General features: G+C 43.1%; 1 protein-coding gene across 1 annotated transcript; it reads right to left on the reverse strand.

The window, feature by feature from the left end:
* Positions 1–14,991: 14,991 nt before the first annotated feature.
* On the reverse strand, positions 14,992–15,977 carry LOC110893470. Its single transcript, XM_022140577.1, has 2 exons — positions 15,855–15,977; positions 14,992–15,612 (listed from the first exon to the last, which is right to left on the reverse strand). Exons 1-2 carry the CDS (start codon positions 15,975–15,977, stop codon positions 14,992–14,994), a joined length of 744 nt encoding a protein of 247 aa, XP_021996269.1.
* Positions 15,978–16,979: the final 1,002 nt, after the last annotated feature.

Consider the following 16,979-nt stretch of genomic DNA (forward strand, 5'->3'; position numbering starts at 1 on the left):
ATTCACCCAAGCCACCTTGTTATCCCTTACCCGAAGATTATTTCAAGCTTCCCAAGAGCTAAAATGCACAATTTTCCCTCCCACCTCTCTCCATCCCAGTCTGTCAACCGAATCAGGAACAAGAGAAGGAGCCATGACATTTATGAGTACTGGGAATAAGTCATACCATGCCTGAGGCCACCGCCAGTTGCCATTAGCGTCTACAAGCTCTGCAACAGTAGTTTGCAAATTAAAACCCGCTTGGGCAATTCTCCTTGGTGTAATAAAGTTTCGGATCGGACTGCACGAGCACCAATTATCACTCCACGCGTTTGTTTGGGAACCACTCCCAATTAACTTCCAAACATAAGGTCTGACCAACGGACGAATAGATAAAATCTTTCGCTAACTCCAAGTCAAAACCCCACGACTTTGAATCTCCCAAAAATTTCTGCCTTTTATCTTGTAAGAATGGATCCATTTGACCCACAAGGATTCCCGGTTGGTAATAATGCTCCAAATATGCGACATCATAAGTGCTTTGTTCACATCTGAGATATTTCGGATTCCAAGACCCCCCTCATCCTTAGGCAAACAAACGTCCTTCCACGCGACTTTAGACCGAATACTCCCAGGAGCCCCCCCGTTCCAAAGAAACCTTCGCATTCTCTTTTCCAGATCCTTGACTATACGCATTGGCAAAATAAAAACCGAGGCCCAATACGTATATATTGCTGCAAGAACAGAGTTAAGGAGCTGCAATCGACCTGCAAACGATAACAATTTAGACATCCAATTATCAACCTTCCTCTCCATACGTTCCACCAGAACCCGGCAATCCCTAAAAGATAACTTAGTAGAGATTAAGGGAACCCCGAGGTAGCGAACCGGAAGTTCACCCTCACGAAACGGCAACAAGCTCAGGATTTCAGCTTTTACTTGGCTTGGAACATTGCATAAAAAAACCGTACTCTTGGGCAAGCTAGGGACCAGGCCCGAAACACTAGTGAACTTCTCCAAAACATCCCGAACAAGCTTAACCGATCCAGTATCTCCATTAACAAAAACAAATAAGTCATCAGCAAATGATACGTTGATAATCTTTTGTTTAGAACAGTGACTATGGAACTTGAAAGCAGGGTTTAACGCCATCTTTTGTAACATGAGAGATAACACCTCCATAATCAACGTGAATAGGTACGAGGACATTGGATCTCCTTGACGAAGACCCCGTTTCCCTGAAAAGTAACCATGCAACTCGCCATTTACGCTAACCGAGTAGGATACCGTTGTGACACACGCCATAATCCAAGCAACCATTTTCCGGTGAAAACCAAACCGGACTAAAATAGCTTCTAAAAAAGACCAGCTTACAGTATCATAAGCTTTCTGGATGTCAATCTTCAAAGCACACCTCGGAGGACCACGATCCACATGATAATTATGCATAAGCTCCTGCGTAATAAGAATATTATCAGATATCTTTCTACCAGGAACAAACGCCGACTGGTTAATGTTTACTAGAGTCCCCAAACACCCCTTCACACGATTAGTGATTATTTTGCTGATACACTTATATATCACATTACAACATGATATTCGCCTGTAGTCAAGAACTGTATTTGGAGTATCCATCTTTGGCACCAACGCTAAAATCGTATGGTTAATCTGCTTAAGAATTTGCTTGTTATTAAAGAAATCACACACCGCCTTTGTAACTTCACCGCCCACAACATCCCAGGCATTTTTAAAAAACGCTGAAGTGTATCCGTCCGGACTTGGAGCCTTATTCTCACTTATACTGAACATAGCCTGTTTAACTTCATCATCGGTAACCTGTCTCACCATATTCTCCGCCACATTCTGCTGCAAAACATTAACAAATAAATCTGCATCATCCAACCTAGCCACTTTATCTTCGGTGCCCATGAAAGCTGAATAATGGTTTAGCAAAGCAGCCGCGACATCAACTCCCTCATACTGGTTCCCATTCGTATCCTTAATGCAATTGATTTTATTTCTAGCATTCCTACTTTTCACACTATTATGAATGTAGGATGTATTTGAATCACCCGCACATAACCATTGCACTTTAGATTTTTGTTTTAAGAAACACTCCTCATCATAAACCGCTGACTTGAAGTCTCGCAAACAGATAGTCTCAGATGACCGAATAGCAGCATCAAAAGGATGAGCTTCCACCTGTTTTTGAATCTGGTCCAGCTCATTTCGTAAGTCAGTAACTCTTTTATGGAGATTACCTTGATTACGCAATATCCTCCTAAAATGTGATTTCAGACCCTTCATTTTCTTAACCACAGAAAACATGGTAGCACCCTCCACGGTTTTAGTCCATTCGGACATCACAGCTTGACGGAACTCAGGCTTTGTCACAATAAAGTTTGGGAATTTAAAAGGTTTAGGCCGGTCCGTAGACATAGAAAATAATTTCAAGATAGCAGGAGCATGATCTGAAACACGGAAAGGCTGAAACATAGCATAAGCATCCGAGAAAACATCTAAGAGTTTGATGTTACCCATAATACGGTCAATCTTCTTTAGCATTCCTACCCCATCCTTTGGTTTTTGATTCCAAGTATAATGCAACCCATGACTCTTAACATCGATCAATTCTGCCTCTTGAACACAATCATAGAATTCTCGCATAGCTATTGTGTGGGAGGACGGCCCCATAGTAAAATCCTCCATATTCAAAGCGGCATTGAAATCACCCATTACAACCCAAGGGGTATCATGAGTGAGGCCTTTAAAGTTACACAAATCAGCCCACAAGCTTCTCCTATCCAGATATTTGTTTTCCGCATACACAAAAGAACAAAATATCTTCTTTTTGACCGATTTTAACAATACCTGAGCATGAATAACCTGGTCTGATTGGGATATAACCATAAGATCAATATCATCCGCATTCCACCCCAATATCACCCTCGTACCTCTATGACACATACCTCCGTTCGATGTCCACTTCCAATTCCGAAAAATCTTCTCACATATCTTATTCAGCTAAGCTACCCATTAAAACCATTGTCACCGGGAGTGCTTGCCCCCTCAGAATTTTGATTATTCATGTTACCACTCATAAAATCAGCCATCTCTGTCGGATTCAACTCCTTAACTTCATCAGGTTGTTGTATATGGGTACCATAATTTTCATCAATCATCGACTTGGCACTAGTCGGATCCCTTTTCTCATTATTCTTATCATTATCAAGCACCGCAAAGGAGTTGGACAACTGCACAGCCGCTGAATTATCCCCCTTCGTTCCAGACGTACTTGCATGATATTTATTAGTCTTAGGTTTATACACAACCTTAGGTTTCTGCTTCTTTCGAGGGAACGAGTACCTCGCCATCTTCCTTTTATCAGTAACAAAACCCTCCTCATCAACAGTAACCATCTTAGCCTTACCATTAGGTTTCTTGCTACACGTATTGTCATCATGACCAAACAAACAGCATGTACTACAGCGTAACGGCCTCCACTCATATTCAACTTTAACCCGTTCCAAAATGAACCCATCCTCATCCATTTTAGGGATAGCTACAGTAATGTGATCCTTCAGCTCGTTATCAGCATTTAACTCAATCATCGCACGAGCATAACTACTCCTTCCCCAGTTTTCAACACACATATCAGCTGTATAGGAGTCTAACCTTTTAGGAACCCCTAGCTTCGAAGCCAACAAGCTCAATCCATCATCCGTATAAACTGAAATCGGCACATTGTGCAACTTAACCCATATTGGAACGGTTTTGATACTATCTTTCTTGAGTGTAACCTTCGGAGACCATATGTTCAGAAATAACGGGACTTTTCGTATTAACCATGGTCCTCCTTCCAACACCTTAGTCAATCCTTCCTTCGAGTCAAACTTGAAGAAAAAGAAACCTGACGTGTTCATCATAAGTTTTGAAAACCCAAACTTTGCCCAGACATTCTTCGCATAATACTCAACCACAGGAAACGGCAATCTATTCCCTAAAAAATAACCATAGAGGACATTATCGAATTTGTCTTGAACCTGCTGCACAACCTCTTTCGGTATAACAATATCAGCATCATCTCTCGTTTCCTTAGGTTCCAAGAGTCCGAAATTTACCTCCCTTTTCTTACGAGTGGACTGCACCTTTTCAGCATACGAGACTGTTTTCTCCTCCTTACTAGCTTCCCAGAAAACCTCATCATACACAGCATTAGGCTTAACGACATCATGATCAACGACATTAAGATTGACTGGAACTGTGATTTTGGTAAGTTCATCTATGACATTAACTACCTTCGGTCCCTGTTGTTGATCAGACACAACACCCCTACGCGGACAGAATGTTTTGCCGTCAATGTTTAGTAATCTAGTAGCAAAACCCTTATTAGGGTTTGACGAGGAAGACAGAATATCCGGCGGCTTGACATGTCTTGCATCCATATCCGACGGCTTGAAGTAACTATAATCCATACCACAATAAATCTAGAACCATGCAACGAAGAAAATACGAATAACCAAGAACCAAAGCGAATTGACAGCAAACCCTAGCAGTAAAAGAAACAAAAACTAACCCTAATCCTGACGTCAAAAGATTAGTAACCAAGGTAAAGTCTAGTATCCTTACTCAGAAGGAACGACAACACCACAATTGCTAACCCAGATCGATCAAGAAGAAGATCAGTATGAACAGACGAGCAAGAAAACTGGGGTTTCACACGGTCGCCAATTTTGCCCAGAGCCACGAAATAGTTCCCTGGTTATTTTTTCCATTACAGTGGGTGTTAGGGTATTCAAGGACCCTAACTGTGTGTGTGGTAGAGTTTCATCCTTTAACCCTTGTTACTTCCAAAACATCCTTATGTCATGATCCATGATCATGACCAACCCGGGTTAAATGATGATCCGAGCTACCACAACATAGATCGGGTCCAAATAACCACACAAAACAAATACTACAAGTTTTACACAACATATAAGCTTTTATCCATCATTACAAGCATTTTAGTAAACTTTAATGTATCATCTTGTAAGTTTACGAGTTTTAACCGTTACAAATCATTTTAACCACTTTAAGATAGTTCAAGAAGGTGTTTTAAGCAACATACCACTAGCTCGAGGCTAGGGAAGAATCTAGACGCAAAAAGGGTGGATAAAAGCAAGAGAGTGAGGTCCTTTAAGCTCCGAGTGCACCAAGACTCCTTATATGTGATCCTTAATGCTTGAAGGATGTTGGAATGTGATGAAGGAAGCTCGAAAATGTGATGGATGTAGAGGGGGTGTTCGGCCGAAGCCTTCTAGAGAGAGAGATGGAGTGTTTGTGTGAAGTGTTGAGTGAAAGAACATGTGTGCACAAGTGTGATCTTATAGACAATGTTAAGTTCATGGTCCATTGGATTCAATGTCATTTAGATATGGGACAAGAGGAAATATAATATTCAAAAGTTGTACCATGGTGGTCACAAAGTGACCGAAATCGGCCATGGGGGGGGGAGGGGTAGTTTGGTTGGATTTCAACTATTAGTTAGTTAATAGTTAGGTTAGTTAGGTTAAGTTAGGTATTAACCTGGTTAGTTGTGCGTTGTGCTTTATAGCGGGTGTTAGGGTATTCAGGGACCCTAACTGGCTCAGAAAAAGACAAATAGTGTTAATGGCAATATTTTCATGTTCCGGGTAAAGTCCGGTTGTTCGGTTGGATAGTAATCCGTTAAAGCGCTTAACAAAGCTTTAAAGTGTCGTTAATACCATTTTTATTGACACAACTTATTCCCGACACTTTGGAAAGTGTCTAGTAACATTTTTCTCATGTTTTGGCACTTTATTAGCTAGCTAGAAGCTGAATTGTTAATTAAAGTGCTGAGTTTTATGCTTAGTGTACGTTTTAGGCACATCCAGTCATTGTAACTTATTCCTAGAGACGCAGTTCTACAACCCTTGTATCCCTACACTCACTATTGGTGTAGTGAAATATTTCTGGCTCATACAGGCCTTAGAGGCAATATCTGCCTGATGCTGGCTTTATCAGCATGTTCAATAGGTTATCCGTTTGTAGTGCTACTGTGCTTTTGTGCATCATGTTTGTCACTAGAGTTCAGTATGTAAATAATGTAGTGACGGTAATTAAAGTATGATGCAGGTATGTACAAGTATCAGAAATCAAGTAGCAGTTCATCAGTAATTTCAAGCAAGCACAGTAATTAAGCAGTAATTAATTATTAATTAAATCGTACGGATACCTAGTTTAGTGAGGGTTGTCACATTCTCCCCCCGTTAGAAAAATTTCGTCCCGAAATTTTAAGTTCTGCTCCTAGATGCAGGGTTCTTAGGAAATAAGTGGGGGTATTTCTCTTTCATCCGGTCCTCACGTTCCCAGGTGTATTCAGGACCATGTCTGGCATTCCAACGAACCTTGACGAGCTTGACACTGCTCCGGCGGGTCTTGTTCACTTTCCAATCCGTAACCTCAACAGGTTCTTCAACGAAGTGGAGCGTGTAGTCAACATGAATTTCGTCGGTAGGAATGACAACGGTATCTTGCGTTGGATTGTTCCTCAAATTTGATACGTGGAACGTATCGTGAACACCATTTAGTTCGGCAGGTAGATCCAGCTTGTATGCTACGGACCCAATTCTTTCCAAGATTTTGAACGGACCAATATACCGCGGATTCAACTTCCCACGCTTCCCAAAGCGTGCCACACCCTTCCAGGGTGATACCTTCAACAAAACCATATCTCCTACCTCAAATTCCAGAGGTTTCCTTTTTCGATCCGCGTAGGTTTTCTGACGGTCACGAGCCGCACTGATGCGATCTCGGATCTGTGCAATCTTATCAGTGATTTCCTGGACCACATCAGGGCCAACCAACTGTCTATCACCTGCGTCAGACCAACAAAGCGGTGATCTGCACTTACGGCCATATAAATCTTCGAATGGCGCGTCACCAATACTGGTGTGGTAGCTGTTGTTGTATGAAAATTCAACCAAAGGCAAATGCTTATCCCAGCTACCGCCCAAATCCATAACACATGCTCTCAGCATGTCTTCCAAAGTCTGTATCGTCCGTTCGCTTTGTCCGTCGGTCTGTGGGTGAAACGCGGTGCTCATATTCAATTGCGAGCCAAAAGCTTCTTGGAAGGATTGCCAAATTCTTGATACGAACCTTCCGTCTCTATCAGAGATGATGGAGAGAGGTACTCCATGGCGTGTAACAATCTCTCTCATGTAAATTTCGGCCGCTTGCTCGTATTATCCTTCTCTCTGATAGGTAAGAAGTGCGCTGACTTCGTTAATCGATCCAGTATTACCCAAATAGTGTCATGGCCTCTTGACGTTCTTGGCAACTTCGTAATAAAATCCATGGAGATTTGTTCCCACTTCCACTTGGGAATTTCTGGTTGTTGCAGAAGTCCTGAAGGCTTCTGGTATTCGGCTTTCACTTTAGCGCATGTTAAACACTTGCTCACATAAACAGCCACATCGCCTTTCATCCTAGGCCACCAATAATAATCCTTAAGATCTTGGTACATCTTATCCGCTCCTGGATGGATAGAGTACCGCGATTTGTGAGCTTCATCGAAAATAACCTTCCTTAAACCTCCAAACAGTGGAACCCAAATCCTTTTCTCAAAACATAACGTTCCTTCCTCGTTTGGTATCAATAGCTTCTCCATCCCACGGAGATATTCTTCTTCAAGGTTCCCTTCCTTGAGAGCTTCTTTCTGCGCGGCACGAATGCGCAAGGAAAGATCGGTCTGAATTATCATTTCTAAAGCCCTAACCCTTATGGGCTTGATCCTCTCTTTTCGACTTAGGGCATCGGCGACCACATTCGCCTTCCCTGGTTGATACTTTATCTCGCAGTCGTAGTCATTCAACAACTCTACCCATCGACTTCGTCTCATATTCAACTCCTTCTGGTTGAATATGTGCTGTAGGCTCTTGTGATCTGTGAAGATTGTGCACTTTGTACCATAAAGGTAGTGTCTCCAGATCTTTAATGCAAAAATTACTGCGCCAAGTTCCAAGTCGTGAGTGGTATAGTTCTTTTCATGCACCTTCAATTGACGCGATGCGTAAGCAATAACTTTTTGGCGTTGCATCAACACCCAACCCAATCCTTGACGTGAGGCGTCACAGTATACCACGAAATCATTTGTACCTTCCGGTAATGCTAAGATTGGCGCGTTGCAGAGCTTATCCTTCAATATCTGGAACGCTTCTTCCTGTTTGATTCCCCAATCAAACTTCTTATCTTTCTGCGTGAGGAGCGTCAATGGTTGAGCGATCTTTGAAAAATTCTCAATGAATCTTTGGTAGTAACCAGCCAAACCTAAGAATTGTTGAATCTCGGTTGGCGTCTTTGGCGTTTCCCAATCCTTGATCGCTTCAATCTTGGTGGGATCCACGTGGATTCCATCTCCATTTACCACGTGCCCAAGGAACTGGACTTCTCGTAGCCAAAACTCGCACTTAGAGAACTTGGCGTACAACTGTTCCTTCTTTAGCAGTTCCAAAATGGCTCTTAAATGCTGTTCGTGCTCAGCCTTCGTCTTTGAATAAATCAAGATGTCGTCGATGAATACAATCACGAACTTATCCAAGTACGGCTTGCAAACTCTATTCATCAAATCCATGAAGACTGCAGGTGCGTTTGTTAACCCAAACGGCATAACGAGGAACTCGTAGTGTCCATAACGAGTTCTGAAGGCTGTCTTCGGGATACTTTCCTCTTGTATCCTTAGCTGATGGTATCCAGATCGAAGATCGATCTTAGAGTAAAAGCTTGAGCCTTGCAGTTGGTCGAATAGATCATCGATCCTTGGCAGAGGGTATCTATTCTTGATCGTCAGCTTATTCAACTCTCTGTAGTCAATACACATACGGAAACTACCGTCCTTCTTCTTGACAAACAAAACTGGAGCTCCCCAAGGCGAGAAGCTTGGTCGGATAAATCCCTTGTCTAACAACTCTTGAAGTTGTGCCGACAGTTCTTGCATCTCAGAAGGGGCAAGTCTATAAGGTGCCTTAGCCACAGGCGCGCCGCCTGGAACTAAGTCGATGCGAAACTCCACTTGCCTCCGAGGCGGCAATCCAGGCAAGTCCTTTGGGAAGACTTCTGGATATTCCCTCACGACAGGGATGTCTTCGATCTTCGGTTCTTCAGCTTTCTTATCTACAATGTGTGCCAGAAAGGCAGCACATCCCTTCTGTAAACATTTTCGCGCTTTCAGGCATATGATAATTCTTAACGGCGTATCACGCTTCTCTCCGTGAACCACAATCGTCTCACCATCATCAGTTGGGATACGAACTACCTTTTCGTGACAAACTATCTCAGCCTTGTTGCCTGATAACCAATCCATTCCTACTACCACGTCGAAGCTTCCCAACTGAACTGGTAGTAGATCCAGAGCAAACTCACGCTCTCCCAATTCGATCACACAACCTCTGATAACTTCGTTGGCTTCTACCAACTTTCCATTGGCCAATTCGATCGAGTACGGAATATCTAACTTACTAGCGGCTAAATCAAGCATATTCTTAAACTCTAACGACACGAAACTATAATCGGCGCCAGTATCAAATAAAACGGATGCATAGCGTTTGTTTACAGGGAACGTACCAGTGACAACATTGGGATCCTGGCGCGCCTCCCTTGCTTCAATATTAAACACTCTTCCACGGGCTTGGTTTAACTCAGAGCAGTTTCTCTTGTAATGCCCAAGATCACCACAGTTGAAGCATCCGGGTCTTTGCCCATTTCCACCAGCTTGATTATTCCTTTGATTACGATTCACAGCGCCCGCTTGATTAGCATTGTTAACTCGATTTCCATCACCTCCATTGTTCCCTTGTGGGCGATTTCCATTTCCGCCCCGGTTGGTGTTTCTGTTTCCGAATCCTCCCTGGCCTCTCTGACCAGCTATGGCCCAACAATAATCCTTCAAGTGGCCAGTCTTTCCACAAGCTTCACAAGCTTCACAAACTTTCAAACCACAACGGCCAGAATGGTGTTACACTTGGGCTGGGTGCCCATGTATCCTTTCCCTTTCTTCCCACTACCAGCTGAAACCTGAGCTGGCGTGCTTGATTCCCCTTTCTTAACCACACCGCTAGTGCCTTGCTTGAAGTTCGAAAACGTCCGCTTGTTACCTCCTGATGACTCCACATGAGTCTCCTTCTTCTTTGGCTCAGCTTCATCAAACTTGTTCAGGCGAATAGCTTCCTCTGTGAGAGCCACGCTCAAATCAATCGCCTCAGTAATAGTCGCAGGCTTGGAGGAGGTCACCATGCTTATGATTTGAGGAGCTAATCCCCAAATAAAACGTTCAATCCTTTTGAACTCTGGAGTGACCATGTAGGGTACCACATGCGATAAATCATGAAACCTCTGAACGTATTCCGCGATCTTTGGACCTTCCATCTTTAAATGCCAGAACTCTGTTTCCAATCTTTGGATTTCAGCGCGGGAATAGTACTTTTTGCGCATAAGTTCCTTCAGTTCGGTCCAGGTTAGTGCGTAGGCAGCAGCTTCACCAAGTGTCTGTACTTGCAAATTCCACCAAGATAGGGCTCCATCCAAGAATAGCCCTGAGATATAGGTGACTTGCTGATCTAGTGCGCATTTGCTCATGCGAAGAACAGATTCAGTTTTCTCAGCCCAACGAACAAAGGCGACAGCACCTCCTGTGCCATCAAAGTTGACTGGCTTGCAGTCTAGAAACTGCTTATAGGTGCACCCTGCACGTACAGTATAACATGTGAACGGCATTAGCATTTTTGCTAAAGATATCCAATTAGGTCATGGTATGTCTAAAGGACTTAGTATTACCATGAGGTGGGTTGTTGTTGTTGCCAGTATTGCCTGAGTTGCTTCCACTAGTCCCTCCTTGAGAGGCGGCGTATTGTGCGATGGCAACAACGATGATTTGCTGGAGTTCTGCCTGATTGGTAGGCATTTGCGGTTGTTGACGTCTTGGCGGCATCTTCTAAAAGATGGGTTTACGTCGGTCAGACCATAGTAAGGCGTACGTATATAATGATAGTAATAGTACATAACATCTCATGTTATCAATATATCATTCACATATCATCTCATGTCACAAATATCATTCACACAACATCCCATGTCATAAAAATATAAATAACCAAATCAAGCATCAAATATGATGAGAATACTGCGATTGCCATATATCGAGACCACATAGTAAGTGTACAAGTACATCACAGTGTCATAAAACATCAGTCGACTGAGGGCTACATCACCCCAGTTCAAAAACTATATCGAATCAGTGTCAATACATCAAATACATGTCAACAAAAGTCAGAATCATAATGTAGTCTCCAAAAATGCTGTGCAGTCAAAAGCAATCGCCGTCTTCTCACCAACGTCTACCCAAACGGCACTGATGAGCTCTACACGGCTGGCGGTGGAGGAGGGGGAAAATGAGTGTAAAACAAACGACGCAACTGGAGCCAGTCCTCCTCCATGGCTCTCTGGGTACGCAAGAAAGAGGCAACCTGCTGCTCTAATGCGAAAAGGCGTGCAGCATAATCTGGTGGTAAAGGTCGTGGGTGCTGCGAAGTAGATTGGGTCTGACCCTGACACTGGCATGTCGGCGGCTGGCTCTCTCAAGCTCCTAAATGCGCCGCGTGTGTGCCTCGTGCTGGGCAACAAATGACAGCAAAACATCCTCAATAGAGTATCCCATGTGGAAGGGATGGTAGGGGTCGGTCGGTGGCATAACAGGTGGTGACGACCAGAGAAACGGCTCACTGGCTGGATCAAAAGGTGCCACATGAAATGGAGAAACAGGGGGTAAAACAGGTGAAAACTGTGGCGTAAAGGGAACAGACGTCGGCACATGCCCAAAGGGATGGGCCGAGGAACCCTCTCCAGGTCGGGCTGTAGGTGTAAACTGAGGAACTGGAAAAAAGAAATCAACGTGTCGTGCATCAGTGGTATGAGGGGGAATAGGTGGAACCTCATCATCAGCAGGAATCCACCCGTGCTGGGCGTGCTCATCCCGTGGGTCCATGTAGGTCGCGAACAGTGCATGCTCGGGCTTTAGTGGAACGGGATCAGGTGGGGGAGCAACAAGGGGGTCAACAGGTGCATCAGCAATGAGTGGGGGATCAACGTGATCAGCAGCAATGTCATGATCGCCCTCCAACAATGGAGCGTCCACAGGGTGATCATCAGCAGGTGGGTCAGCAATCACAGGCTCAATAGGCATGCCAACATGAACGGGGTCATGCTCAAGCACTGGGTCTAGAGCGGCTGCCTGCTCAGGGGCCATGGCAGGCTCGGGATCATCAAAAGCCATCTCAAAGTCAAACTCAGGGTCGATGGGGTCAACTGGGTCAGCTGGGTCGACTGCATCCTCCATAGGCTGATCCATAGGTATAAACTCTATATCCAGATCCGGGTCGAATCCCGGGGGAAAGATAGGATCGGAATCCTCCACATCATCATGGTCGAAAGCAAAGCTAGGAATAGGGGCAACAGAGGATGCCTGGTCAGGATCTGAACCATGTGAAAAGTGTTGTGCGCTCAGAGTGTGGGAAGGTGCGGAGGCCACAGACTCGATGGAGTCTGGAGCAGGTGAGTGTGCAGGTGACTCCGCAGCTGGAGCATCTGCGAGCAGTAAAAGTCCTCCGTCGGCTATGAGGGCCTCGCCCTCCTCATCGTCCTCTAGGAGATCATCGTCAAACAGATCAATATCGCCATCAGGCTCGGCGTCAAGAAGTAAATCGTAGGCAGGGTGAACAGCTAAGGGTATGGGAGCAGGGATCTCCACAAGCGGTAGGTCCCCAATAAGAGGGCCATCGGCGAGCTCATCAGCCTCGTCAGGTAGCGCGAAGGGCTGAAAGTCGTCCTCGTCCGTGCTAGAAACGTCCGACGTGTGCACCTCGTGCTCTGAAGATGCTAGGTCATCTGATACTATAGGTCTAGGTCCTGTGATGTCTGAGTCGCCAGTGCCGGGCGAGTCCATGTGTCTGTAACATAAACACAAATATGCACAAATAATCAGTCATACAATCAGGTAAACACATTAGTCACCAAGTAAGAAATCACATAATTCTCCTAGTCCCACTAGCCTCCCAGTCTCCTAGACTGACATTCCTAGTCCCACTAGCCAAATACTCCCAGCCTCTAAGACTGCTCTATCATCTACCTCGATCTCTTAGATCGAGCCTCGGCCTCCAAGACCGAGCCTCAGCCTCCAAGACTGAGCCTACTCTTCCTAGTCTCACTAACCATCTACCTCGATCTCTTAGATCGAGCCTCGGCCTCCAAGACCGAGCCTCAGCCTCCAAGACTGAGCCTAAAAATAAATAAATAAAATGTGCTCAACATTTGTTTGTAAAAACGTTTTGGATCTGGACTTAAGTGGTATGCAGTAAAAATGTTTTCGTGAGAGCCCTAGTGATCATAGTCTAGACTCGAGAAGGATTCCTAGTTCGCTATGATCAGAGCTCTGATACCAAGCTGTCACACCCTGGCTTTGCGGAAGCGTGGTTAATTTGGTGTGACTTCTTAATACCATAGCTTAACCATAACAAAGCTATATGAATAAAAACCATGCAAGATCATCCATTTAATTTAGTTTAAAAAAAACAAATACAACAACGTTGTTTTAACGGGAACACACCCCTAACGACATAAACATTGTTCAACAACACAATCAAACACAAACATAACATAAACACAGTTTAAGGACTGTGACTTGTCCAGGAAAGAGTCACATCCCCTAAACCCGGATGATCTCATAACTAGTGCAGCGGGAAAACGTGCCATACCGTGTCAGATCCTTTAATTCCTTGAAATACATGTAAGTTGAAAAATCAACAATAATGTTGAGCGAGTTCATGTGTAAGTGAGTAAATAAACCTTTGTATGTATAAAAATCCTGGTATGTAGCAAATAAGGAAAAAGAGATCACCAATGGTTTGCAAGGCCATTGATATGTGTGAAATGCAAGTAGGAAGGCTCAAACCTAGCAGATTTCTGCGTTGGGTACAAAGTCACCCCGAGGTCCGTTATGCTGGGCCTGGGGTTGGGCTCGCTACACCCACGTAGATCTACCGCTCCTGCCCCTCGGTCCTACCCTGAGGATTAATGACCTCAAGTTTCCGCCTACCCATTCACATGATCTAAGTAATAACCCTCCTTACGCTAACCATACCATGTAATAAGTATTCATAATCAAAGTAACATGTATTTCACCCCCGCAGTTTAGAAAACTGAAAACAGTTAAGAGAAAAGGGGGACATAAACTCACTGCGGTGCGTCTCTACCAAGTATGTCTCCAAGTCAAGCAGCTGTGCAACGACCTACATGTACTAACTCTATTATGTGACACCCCAGGAAAACCAGGAAACCAACGCAACTTAACTAGCTTCCTCAGTAACCACGCGCTAAATTTTGGGACGAAATCTTCTTAACAGGGGGAGAATGTGACAACCCTCAAATTTACATGTAACCGTACAATCTATTAATGTTAATTAAAGTACTTGATGACTGTGCTGAATCGTTTAACTGCTCTCTGATTACTGTGTTATGCTTACGTGTATTTGTTAACATACTAATAGTATACAGAAAAGTTACTAAATAGTCCGGTACGCCTTCCTGAGTGTTAAAAATTAAAAACGTTTCAAAAATATATATGTAGGACACTAAACGGAATAATTAAGCACTTTAACGAAACAACACCGAACCGAACAACCGGACTTTACCCGGAACACCAAAATAATGCTAGAAGCGTTGTTTTTATTTTTCTGAGCAAGTTATGGTTTTTTTTTTTTGGGTAAAGGGTTACCCCGGTGATTTTATATATTCACAAACATAAAAAACAAGTAGTGTAGAGAGCCTACACTAGTTCAATCATAGGACATGCCCTATGAAAGCAAAACCAAACCAAGCAACTCAAACAGAGCAAAACCACAAACAAAACCACTAGACTATGACTATCTAGAAAAGCAAAACACAACTGCTGCCCTCTATTCAGCTGCCATCTTCCTTTATTTCGGCACTCTTTATCTCCCAGTCCCCTAGCAACCTTCGAACATTGGCACAATCTTTCAGCTTGGCTCCCATGAGTTTATATCTCACTTGTTGAGTAATGAGTTCACTTATCGCTTCCGGGGGCCGCAATTGATTCTTAAAAAGCCTAGCATTACGCTCCTGCCAAATGAAATAAGTAGTCGCTGCTACTAATAGTCTCGCAACATAGTCATTAACAGCTTTTGACTTGACACGATCACGCAACCAATTGACAATTTCCTCCCACTTCGGCTGAACTAGATCCATGCCACCTTTAGCTCTAACCAAACTCCACACTTGGGCCGAAAACTTGCATTCAAAAAACAAGTGATGATGAGAATCATGGTTCGCGTAACAAAGTAAACAACACAACATGTTCATGTTTTTTCTTCGAGAAATATCCCAGCTCAATATTTTATCTTGCGTAAGCAGTTTCCGCTTCATGATCAGCCACATTAAGAAAGCATGACGCGGGATGCATTGACTAAACCACACAATACCACACCAATTAACTGGATCTTCGCGATGTCTAATCGAATCCCAAACTCGAGAAGACGAGAAATCAAGCTTATCATCTCCCTCCTGAACATCATAACACACCATAAAAATATCTAGTAACTAAACATCCTAACTAAACACTTGGATTTGAACTAGGATGGAACTAACTAGTTAGCACTCGAGCCTATGACCCCCCCCCATCTACCTCACGGCCACCAAGGCCTTACACAATTGATTTTATGCTAATATAATATTGGATCTTGTTGGTGGACCATGAAACACATTACCCATTAGATTTATAAATGTTGGAAGAGTGGTTATTTAACCACTAGATCTCCATCCATTTTATCATTCACATCAACAACACACAACCTCCTCTCCCTTCCTTCTTCATCTTGGCAGCCAACAACCTCCACCATACCACCACCTTCAAGCCTCCTACAAGCCATTTTTTTTACATACAAAGGTGCAAGGGATCACATAAGGAAGCTCGGTGCACTCGGAATCTCAAGGACCTCACTACGTTTCTTTTATCCACCACTTTTACGCCTTTGATCTTCCCTAGCCTTGTGCTAGTTGTAAGTGCTTCTAATCACCTTCTTGATCTTGTCTAATGTGGTTAATAAGAGATTCGTCGGATAAAAATCATAAACACTTAAGAACCTAACATAAAGTCTTGGACAAAAGATGAATAAGTTGGATAAAGAAAAGTTATGTGTGTAAATCATGTAGATCTTGTGTGGTTATGATTATTGGCTGATTATCTGATGTTTTGTTGGATAATATTGAGGTTTGATGTTGTTGTGATCACTAAACATGATTAACGGAATCAATCGAACACAAACTAGAAATCTAAAGACTAAAAACAGAATGTCCAAGTTTTACAGCCAACTTCAGTTGGTTGTAAACAGGTCATAAACTCAACAAAAAACCAATATTTTGAATCTAAAATATTTCAATATGAAATACGGTTCTAATGGCACCGAAATCGTAATTTTTGGACTTCGTTTACTATTTTTAAAGTGTTAATTTGTAACAGCAACTTAAGCTGAATTTTGACAGCAATAAATGAGTGTTATGCTTTCGGTCATAACCTGAGTTTTGTGATTAATCGGACCATGAAATTTGTACAGTAGATGACAACCGATGCATATGTAATTACCCCACTGGAATTTCATAAATCGGACACTCGATGAATTTTTAATAAATTGTTCCGTGGACTGTGGTCAGAAATTCATAAATCTGAGTTCAGTCCGGAATATGATTTTTTATGAAATATTGGTAGTGAACCGGACCCCGATATTTTTACACAATAAAATATGGAACGTTTAAGACATCTTGTAAAGATTTGGGAATTTTTGGAATAGTTTAACCATTTTATTAAAATGTCCGAAAACAGCCGGTTTTGAATATAAATGCTGAATTGAGATAAGTTGTGACTTGCGTGTCTA

The sequence above is a fragment of the Helianthus annuus genome, chromosome 12 (assembly GCF_002127325.2).
Source record: "Helianthus annuus cultivar XRQ/B chromosome 12, HanXRQr2.0-SUNRISE, whole genome shotgun sequence".
Classification (NCBI taxonomy): Eukaryota; Viridiplantae; Streptophyta; class Magnoliopsida; order Asterales; family Asteraceae; genus Helianthus; species Helianthus annuus.